A 10,530-nucleotide genomic window follows, 5' to 3' on the forward strand; every position below is an offset into this window, starting at 1 on the left:
TGTTCAAGCCGAGGATTCTATGTTCAGCAGATTTGTGGATGGTACAGTCATGCCTGCTGGGGTGTTTTACACTGTTTTCTCTGCTGACATGTGAAGAATGGTGTGAAGAACCAATAGGCAGATACTTAAGTTCAAGCCTGGATTGTTCCCCAAGGTTCCTTGTGTTAAAAGCTTGGTCCTGACACAAATTGGGCCCGTTGAGATCTCCCTCTCCTTTCCCTCTCTCCCTCCGTCCCTCCCTCCGTCCCTCCGTCCCTCCGTCCGTCCTTTTCCCTCTCTCCCTCCTTTCCTCCCTCCCTAGGTGAGCAATACTGTTTTGTCTTACACAGCTGCTGTTATATGCTGCTTTACTGTGGGTCCTAGCATAAAAGAATTGAACAATCATGGGCTGAAGCCTTCAAGACCATGAGATAAAACAAAACCTCTTTCTTGATTGTCCTAGGTGTTTGTGCAGTTCTGGTAGCTTTTCTGACACATCAGGCTCTGGAGGAGAGAGCAGTATTTGCTGATATATGATCATTCCGTTCATTTTTGGGTACAGAAGACACAGGAGAGAGGAGTGACTCATCAGATCAATGGGATTTTGTGAATTTTCACAGAACATTTCAGCGGCATTTACACAATTTAATCATAACACTCACCAGACCAAGAGTGTGCTAAAGAAAACCTATAAGTGGATTCAGGCTACGCACAGGGTGCTTCACTAAATGGCGTCACTCCCACAAATAGCTTTTAGTTCGTTTGTGAAGGGGCTGGAGAAACTTGAGAGGCTGTAAGCCTTTCTGAAACAACATGCAGCATGAGAGGCCAAGGCACTGTCCATTGGCCTTTCCTACCTCTCTTCGTGCTCTGCCTAGGCAGCTCTTTTTTCTACACTTCCATTACCCAGCAAGCAGGACTTCATTTCTTCCTCCTCGGCTTCATTTCCACCCTCACTCATTGTTTGAACAGGATTACGTGAGCTTCCTTCATCCCCTGATCTTCACAGAACATACCACAATTGATTCAGATCTCCTCTGCATAGCAGCCTCTGGGGCTGCTCCACACAGCCGGGGCAGCGTGTTCGCAGTGAGGCTGGGGGCGAATGTGGCAGCGATGAACATCTTGGCTTCAGGGTACAGAGCTCAGGGATAAGTTCTGGAGGTGGAGGTTAGCAATCCTGGTTTTGTTTCCCGTTATTTTCCAGTGCTGAAGATCAAACCCAGGGCACACCAGGCAAATGAGCAATCTTCTGTTAAAAAGCCCTCAAGACGACTTGGAGAACTGCTGGTCTAGGAAAACTTCACAGACATCATCTGTCTTCACCGGAGACATGGGATTTGCTGAAGAATGGCTAGTACTGAGGCAAGATGTGGGAGACAGGCATTGACTGGGGTGAGTCAGTCACCGCTCTGTGGCCTGGGTTTGCTCTTCCTTCCTTCCTTCCTTCCTTCCTTCCTTCCTTCCTTCCTTCCTTCCATATTAGGTAGTGGGGCTGGGCTGTGATTCCTGTTTATGGAGGGACGCACTGTAGTGTGAGGCAGTGCCAACCATTTTGATACTCAGAAAGCCTCCCAGGAGTGATGTTTCCCTTCAACATGCTGAATGGACTAACATCACTTACTGTGTTGGAGTCAAATTAAGCTTTGGGGTTGTGGTCATTCATGGCCACGCTTTCCTACTGACCTATGTAAACTAGTATGAAAACAGAGCTTGCTCTGTACTGGTTGGGACTGCCAGTGTTTCAGAGCATGTTGACAGGCCTGGAGAGATGCCCTCCACTTACTAGCACTGGCTGCTCTTCCGGAGCATTGACTCGGAGGTTCACAACCATCTCTTAATTCCAGGAGATCTGATGCCCTCTTCTGGCCTCCTCAGGCACTGCATGCATACAAGCAGGCAAAACATACATGTACACACTACTCAACAGACCAAATCTAAATAAAAACAAACAAACAAACAACAGAACCTAAAAGGTTTTTAAAAGCATTTGTATATATTTTTTAACTAAAAAAATTAAAGACAAGTCCTCACTATGTAGTCTTGCAATCCCAGTACTTAGGAGGCAGAGACAGACAGTGAGTTTAAGGCCAACCTGGTCTACATAGAGAGTTCTAGTCTCGTCAATGCGACACAGGAGACACTGTTTCACTGGCTTAAACTTAGCCAGTGATCTTGTGAGTGACAGCCCAATTTACTTAGTCATAAATCTACTTTGCTCCAATTATTTATGAATTTCTGTTCAAACTGGATGTTGTTTGTCTGGTCATGTAATACCCATCTGGGTCCCCGGCAGGACCCTGCCATGTCCATGTGTGCAGTGTGCTTGTTGGCAGGACACAGTTTGGCAGTATGGTAGGAAAGTCACATTTTTAACAGACGGCCCAGGCTGGGGGTGTCCTGTGGGCAGCATGGGAGAACTAGAGGTGGTGCCAGGAACCCCACAATGCCCAGAATGAGGCTTGATTGCTCAGGACTGCTAGCCTGGACCTTCAGTTTCTCCTTCACTGTGCCTGTTGCTAGGGGAACAGGTTGAAGGCCTCCCCTACTGTGTCAGCCTGTCCAAGGAAGCAGGAAAAGAAGTGGCCTGCTGTTTCACAAGGAAAGCCAGCCAGCAGGCCATTGGCCTCCTCCTCCCGAGACTGCCCAATCCAACAGCCCTCCTACCACAACCTCAGCACCAGGGTCTGAGCAGACAGGGCCAAGAGACCAGACCAAACCGGTATTAGTTCACAGAACTCCAATTCTTTATTCATCACAGCTTGCTCACAATGACATACAAGAAGATAGCACTGACGAGGAGTAAATATGCAGGCAGCAACCTTCAGGAGTTGGGAGTTGGGGAGAAACAACTTCAAAACTGCAATAGGTATGTATGCTGGGTCTCTGCTGATTCTTATACTTGGCACAAATGCCCTGCCTAGCTCCCTGAACTGTGTCAGCATCACAGATGGAGTGATTTGGTCTTGATTATAGGCAGGATTGCCCTACACTGGGGAAGAAAGACCAGCTTGAGTAAAAGTCCACAGTGTTTGTGATTTTGTTTGAGTTTTTAATGCAACAACCAGCCCACAGTCTCCAAGTGGAAAAATATTCAGTAGCATTATGTGCTTGTACTACAGGCAAAAGCTTAAAATGAACATCATCACCCATGGCACCCACAGATAAGCCACCAGACATGTTAATTAATTCACTCCATCATAATAACTGAAACAAGAGAAGTAAGCCCAGTTCATGAAGAACAATCTCATGGCTGCTTGAACCCTCTGGCTTTGTGTTTGTGATCAGCATGTTAGAAGGTTCAGCCTTTTGCTTCTACCTTGATTGAGCTCAGATCTGTCTTCCCATGTATCTGTTTCTAAAATCCAAACCCACGTGTAGCACATAATCCACGAGGAGCAGAAGTGAGTGCTATGACTGATGGATATCCTTAGCCTGGCTTTGTGGTTTCTAGGCAGGAAGCAGATTATGAGCAAATGTGGAGAGGTTCACAGGGACACACAGTACCCACGATCTAGGTGTGGTCTTGGTCAAGCTCAGAGATTATGGAGTCATCTAGGTCATTAGGCAATGGTGGGTTTCTAGCACCATAGACTGTCTACTGACCTCATTTTTCAGTTGGAATGAAAAGGGTAGGGACTGAGTTCAACATGGGGAGCTTCCAAAAGAACAGACCTAGCAAATTCATTTGAGTGGAAAGACACAACATCAAAAGCCTGTTACAGGACATGTAAGATTATGAAATAGCTTGCATAATGCAATACTTGTATTTTTTAACAAAAATGTAAATATTTACAAAATAAGATCCAAGGTACTTTTTAAAACATCAAGCAAAACATTCTGCAAAGAGACCGCATTGATTTTTATTTTATTCTTGATTCTGTTTTTTTGTTTTGTTTTCATAATGAGTTCTTTTTAAACCATGTCATACATTTCCCATACTGATATCGCATGATCCATTATAATATAGGCAGGGGGATTTACTATGGGAGGGGCGTGCCATACCCGCCATTGCTTCAGCCAGACAGCTCAACCTGCAGTTCCTTGTTCCTGCGCACCTCTGCGGCATGCCTCTCCTAGAAACAGCAAGGGCAGAGGGGTCAGTCCACGTGATCCCAAGAATTCAGAGCCACCTTAGCTGTTACTGGACATGTTTGGCACAAAATAACCCAGGGTGGTGTCTACCTAAAGATAAGAATTTCTAAAAGAATTTTCTTCTCTTCACAAGGAAAATGTGGGCCTAAGAGACATCACAGTAGAGAAGACTACAAGACATATAGTGTCTTTATTATCCTAAACAACCCTTCCCTTGCTGGAGGGTTGTTCCTCCTTCCCAACCCTGGAGCCAAGTGCCATGTAAATGACAGGCAAGCTTTTTAATGTGGAACTGCACCCTAACCGTGAACATCTTCATCATCAACAACAATTACATCAACAGCAACATCAACAACAACATCATCAACAACAACAACATCACCAACAACACCAACATCACCAACAACACCAACAATAACAAGATTAACAACATCATCATCATCATCGACAACAACATCATCAACAACAACATCATCATCAACAACAACAACACTACTATCTTTTTTTTCAAACTATGATCAAAAGTTCAAATGAAAAATGAAAAAAAATCCAAAAAAATATTGATTATATTGACTTTTGTATAAATTCAGAGATGGGCACTAATATATGACACTGATGTTTCTGCATAATCTTAACTCTTTCCTTCCTTTTTTCATACTATTTTAAGGAATCTGTGCTTGCCCATGGGCATTTTGGTAAACTGAGATCTAGAAAGGTGACATTGGTACTACTTCTAAACACCTTGTTTGTGACTTTCCAAACTCAAGCCAGCAGTGTTTCTAATGCCACACTGTACTCTCTGGCACACACTGGCTTAGTCAGTACAGCAGAATCGTCTTTTCAGGATATTTCAAATGCTAGGAGTTCCCAGCCTTGCATCTCAGCTGGTTAAGACTGGAAACACATGCTCTAAGGCCTGGTAAGTGCATCCTTTCTGCATAAAGGCTTCTTATGAGACCACAGACCAATACAGCTGCTATTTGCATCTGAGCACTTGCAAAGACAGACTCTTCCCTTTTATGGGGCAGTCAAATGGTTCTTAACAGAAGGATTCCTGTTCTTGTCTCCTTGGCTGTGTTGCTATAAAGGTCTCACTTGTGTCATTTCATGCTGGGCACTTTGCATGTTGTTGGTGAACATTTATTTCCATGAGGAAACTTTACTAATAAAGTTACTAGTCTTAGCTGGGATGTGAACCTTCTAAGGAGAGTGCTGATGGAGAAAAAGTAAGTCTAGTGATTTTTACTTTGTTCTTCTACATTGGATGATCAGAGGCACATAGAGGTGCATAAAGGTGCTAAATACCTGTTGAACTGAATTTTGAAATGCTAACTATTAGTGATATTATTTATTTTCTGTTTAGAAAAATTTAAAATTGCTTTTCTCCTAAGATAGTTTCTTTGATTCATTCTCAATGATTTTGAGCAGCTATAAAGTAAATCTTATCACTAAGTTCTACCTTGACTAAGGTCAAGGTGCCCATGGTGACAAGGTTCTTTATGCTGTAACGCTGAGCATGAATTTGTCACCAAATGTTTACCACACCTATATCCATATAGATTTTGAGTAAATTAATTTCTTTTATCCTCACAGCTTCGTAATAGAGATTCTGTTATACCCATTTTACAGAGGAAGAAACCAAGGCATAGGAAGGCTGAGTAAATTTTCCAAGTTCGTACAGCTATAACTAGTTGAATAATATTATATTCAACATTATATATATATATATGAAAATGCTTCCTGCTTCTCAGGTTCATGGGGTAGGAACGGGAAAAAGTATCACATATCCTGTTCTTCCTTCAAAGCTAAAAATTTTGAGGAATCAGGAAGTTGACTCTACAGAAAAATTTTTGAAGTAATGTAATTTAATTGGTTTAAGTGAGCCTTTTGTACACACTGAAAAGCCATGAAGAGAAGGAAAAAAGGCATATGCAGAGAAATCAAATTTTATTTGGAAATGTGAGGAAATCAGAACAGATGCAGCTGATTTTTCTTTTGTTCAGTTATTACTGAAGAAAAACTGCAGGGGTGTCGCTTTCTCTCACAGTTAGAATCATTAGTGAATGCTGGGCTTGTATAAAAACTGGGAAGACATTGGCACCTTCCCTACCCTGGAGGACAACAGAGCTTCAAGGAGGAATGGCAACTCCGCAAGAGTGAGCACTGCAACTAGTATTGTTAGCTTCCTTTACTTCTTACTCAAATTAGTAATGCTATAGGCATGCCAAAGGCATTCAAAGACTTCATCTGAGTTCCAGATAACTTCAAAAGGAGCTTTAGATAAGCCTTCTGAGTTTCTAAGAAGACGTCTTTCAGGAAGTTTGATTGATCTGCTATTGGAAACTTTACAGCCACAGTGTGAAATGCACACTCCTGATGTGTTGATGTGACTTTAAATGAAAATGTTGGGGAAGCAAGGGTAGGACTGCACAGTAATGTGACCAGTCTGTGGTCCTGGTCAGAGAACTGCCCAATGACCAGAAAATTCCAGCTGAGAGCTGCGAAGGTAGCTGTGAGGTTTTGGCTATGAAGTTCACTACAGACATTGTGTGCGGTGTTCACCAAGGACGTTGTCTATAAAGTTCTCTAAGGATACTGTCTATAAAGTTCTCTAAGCAGAACTTGGTCTATGAACTTCATAAGGACTTTGTCTATAGAGTTTCACTAAGGATATTGTCTATGGAGTTCATTAAGAACATTATGAAGTTCACTAAAGACAATATCTATGAAGTTCATAAGAATAATGTCTATGAAATTCACTAAGGACAATATCTACAAAGTTCTCTAAGGACTTGCTTCTTTAGTAATGTCTATATCATTATGCATCTCATACTTGATTTTTCAAGTACACTTAGAGGTCCTGAATCTGTAGTAGCTAGGTCCATGCATATCTAAATTTACACCTCTCCTCAAGGGAAATGAAATAGTATTTTGACACTGTAAACAGTACTTTTAAAATGTGACATATTTGAAAGATGGTTTTAGGAAGACTTCTGGTCCTCTGAAATATGTGATTTAGAGATGTTGTATTGGAAGCCAAGAAGTGTGAGGTCATTTCTTGTCCTTCCTTTATCTCTTAATGCCTCTTTAATGACTGTAAATATCAAATATAATATGAACAGGTACTATATGACCTCTGGTAATAATTCTATGAAATCTTATTTTTTAAGTTTATTTAAATGCAAGACGATGTTGGCACTGTCAGGTTCCTTTCTTCTTCTCAATGGTTATGAGCCAATGATATAAAAGAAAGGTCAGGGATAAGTTGAGAGAGCTCGTAAGAGTCCTGCTGTCATACATTAAGATGCTGGTGGTCATGGGATCAAGGAAAGTGTGGAGCATCACTTCTAATGCTTATGGTCAGTACTCAATGACTGAAAAAGAGTGTCAAATTCAGCTCACAACACGCAAGTCTGAGAAAGACTTGCATTCATTCTACATTCTTTATTCCACTTGCTCTACGATCATGGCTAAATGTAGTAGTCTCTTTAGGAACAGGTTCTTTAGATGTGGAATGGAATAACCATATTTTTTGGTAGCTTGACTATTTGGATTAAACGTAATAATACATGCAAAAAGTGCCCAGCCTATATTGAGTAATCAATAATGGCTGTGTATAATCCATTTCCCTTTCATTATTATTCACCAGACACATTCAGTAGTAACTGGTCACACTGTCATTTGTGAATCAGAACAACAAGAAAATGAATATAAGTCAGAAGAGAAGAATACAAGGTAAAAACACATGTGACTCCATAATGATTAAAATCCATGCTTATCAAAATTGCCTCACGGGACAAGAATCTTGTTCTCTTAAGGGAAAATATTTTCACATAAAGCCAAATCATAGTGTGTATTGCTGTTGTCACTAAAGTAATGGCTATGACACATCTACTTGATGCTGGTTGCTTTATGAGACACAAAATTGCTCAGTATGCAGAGATCAGGTCTCTTCCTAAGTTCTACACTGCTGGTTGGTGAGGTAAACCTGATTGTGTGGACTTTGGTGCACACTCTTTTGATTTTTGTCTTGCTGTTATGAGATATACAAATTTTATGAATTACTTTACAAATAACATCAAGAGGGACAAGCTGTAGGTTTGCATACATATTACTTCAAAGCCAGTGGCTCTCCTGGACAGCTAGTGACAGTGTGGATACCCAAGGTGAGGTTGGCTAGAGTGAGATCAGCATAGTGCATCCCTGGCAACTTCACTGAATTTTTTCATGGCTTATGCTGCAAGGTGGAGGCTAGGAGCTCCCCAGGAAGGACTTGTAAGCCGAGCAAGAGGAGGGGAGATAACAACAAAGGAAACTTGGCTGTCCTGGATCTCTGTGAAGCACCTGCTTTGGTGCCACCACCTGTGACCTGTGGAGAGCCAAAGTCCGACTTGAGATATTGGGAGAGACAGGATGTTGTTCTGAAGAACAAGGGCACACCTGTTTATAAATTTTAAAAAGTTAACCTAACGCTGGCTCTCCTGGCTTCTGCCTAAATTCCTAGGACGTTTTCACACATCTTTGAGGGCCTCAGTGTTTTATTTTCTGTGTTGGAGCCTACAGCATTTTCTGGGCAGAGACCTCAAAAGCTTAGGAAGAACACATTCCATCTAAAAGACCTCTGGGAAATAATATTTTTAAAAGACTGTCGCTGGGTACTGTGGTGCATGCCTGCAATCTGAGCTCTGAGTCTGAGGCAGGAGGATTATGAGTGTAAACTCTCAGTACTTAGAAGACAATGGCAGTGTCTCTCACACCTGCAGTGCCTGATATAAAAGAGCCAGCAGAGCAGGCAGGGAGGTGAGCTGTGTCGGTGTGTCTTTCCGAGAGTTCCTATTTTTCAAGCTTAATCCAATTTCTGGAAATGGAAAAGGAAAGCTATTCATAGGTACAATGTGCATTTTTTTTCAAACGCAAGCTTTTGGGAGATGGAATGCGTGTGACTGTGTGTGTGTGTGTGTGTGTGTGTGTGTGTGTGTACGCACATGCATGTGCACATGTACAGCGGGTTAATAGAAAAGGCCTGAGGACTCCAGAACATGACGACGACCTCTGCGATGCTTCCCATGCTCCAGACTTTGTAGATTTTGTGACATGGAGAAAATGGGCTTATGATCAATATATACTTTAAATTTAGTTTTTGGAAAAATATATATTACTTTAAGGAAATAATACTTGTTAATTTTATATTAAGTAGCACAGCATTAATATGACCAGGTAAATATTAAATATGTACAAGTTACTATTTTTCCAACACAATTTGTACAGACATCATACACATTTGAAACCAGCCTTCCTGAGATTGACAAGGGTTCCTTTATTCCACTACAGGCTCAGGCCACAGGGTCATGATGAGCAGCAGCCTGAGGCTGTCTGTCTACCTTGGTCCCCAGCCCACTCACGGATCCCCAAGCTGTGCTGCACCTGTATGTCCCTACTCCATCTTCCGCTCTTACCTTTTCCTGCAGACGTTCAATGATAGCAGCTAGATTAGCCTCACGGTTTTCCTTAATTTGTTCCATTTTCAGGATCAGCTTCTCCTCCGCCATCTTGCTGAAGTTGTTGTTCTCCTCTAAAGCCTTCTGGAGGACCTCTCGCTCGTGCTCTCTCTTCTCCGCCAACTGCTTCAGCACCTGAGCCTCCTGAGACTGGGGGAGGGGGAACACATGATTTACACTTCTCTGGATGCTGACTTAGCTGAGTGCTAGACCTGATGCTTCAGCTGTGAATGACACTCTTTACCCTATGTAGTCTGTAGACTTCAGCACTTCCAAAACAATACCTTGGCGGGGACATGGCTCCCTGAAATTTTAGCTGTGAAGGTTTTGGACAGAGCATCTTAGAAATAATATTAGCTCTCATTGAGGAGCCATGTTTGTAGACTATCTGGTCAGTTTTTTCTTTCATTTTTAAAAAATAAGATGTGCTAAGGATTTATGCAACATGCAGTGTTAGAATGATCCAGTGGACCACAGCTTTCTGTGGGAGCCTGAAGAAAATGGGAAAGGCCTGAGGGCTGGATTTTCTTTCTCTTCTGACTTTCTTTCTACCCCACTATTTCTGACGAAGTGAAGGGTGGGCCCTATAGGAGCTGCTCAACTTTTGTTCATCAAATTCACGTTTTCTTTTTCTTACACACCTGTCCTTCCCTTTTCCCAGGTGCTATAATAAATTCTCTCGAGCTGGAGATATGGCTCAGTGGTAAAGGGCACTTGCTGCTCCTGAAGGGGACTGAGGTTTGATACCCAGCACCCACATGGCAACATACAGCTGTCTTCAACTCCAGTTCTAGGAAATCCAATGCCTTCCTCTGGCTCCTCAGATACCAGGCATGCACACAGTATACAGACAGACATTCAGACAAAGTACCCCACACATAAAATAAATTTTTTGTAGAGACTTGAAAATATTTATACAAATTTAGTGACCTCTTGGCCAAAAAAGAAGCAAGCCGTG

At 42.1% G+C, this 10,530-nt stretch overlaps 1 protein-coding gene across 1 annotated transcript in view; it reads right to left on the reverse strand.

Annotated features, from left to right (window-relative positions):
- Positions 1-2,704: 2,704 nt before the first annotated feature.
- Stmn2 (stathmin 2) overlaps positions 2,705-10,530 on the reverse strand; it is a 47,912-nt gene continuing 40,086 nt past the window's right edge. The window contains exons 4-5 of the mRNA XM_028766520.1: positions 9,531-9,722; positions 2,705-4,055 (exon numbers count right to left, since the gene is read on the reverse strand). Of these exons, the coding sequence (XP_028622353.1) occupies positions 3,996-4,055; positions 9,531-9,722 (252 nt within the window). The 3' untranslated portion in view covers positions 2,705-3,995. The remainder of the gene's footprint in view (positions 4,056-9,530; positions 9,723-10,530) is intronic.

Source organism: Grammomys surdaster, unplaced genomic scaffold, assembly GCF_004785775.1.
Source record: "Grammomys surdaster isolate TR1022 unplaced genomic scaffold, NIH_TR_1.0 63, whole genome shotgun sequence".
In the NCBI taxonomy this organism is placed as follows: Eukaryota; Metazoa; Chordata; class Mammalia; order Rodentia; family Muridae; genus Grammomys; species Grammomys surdaster.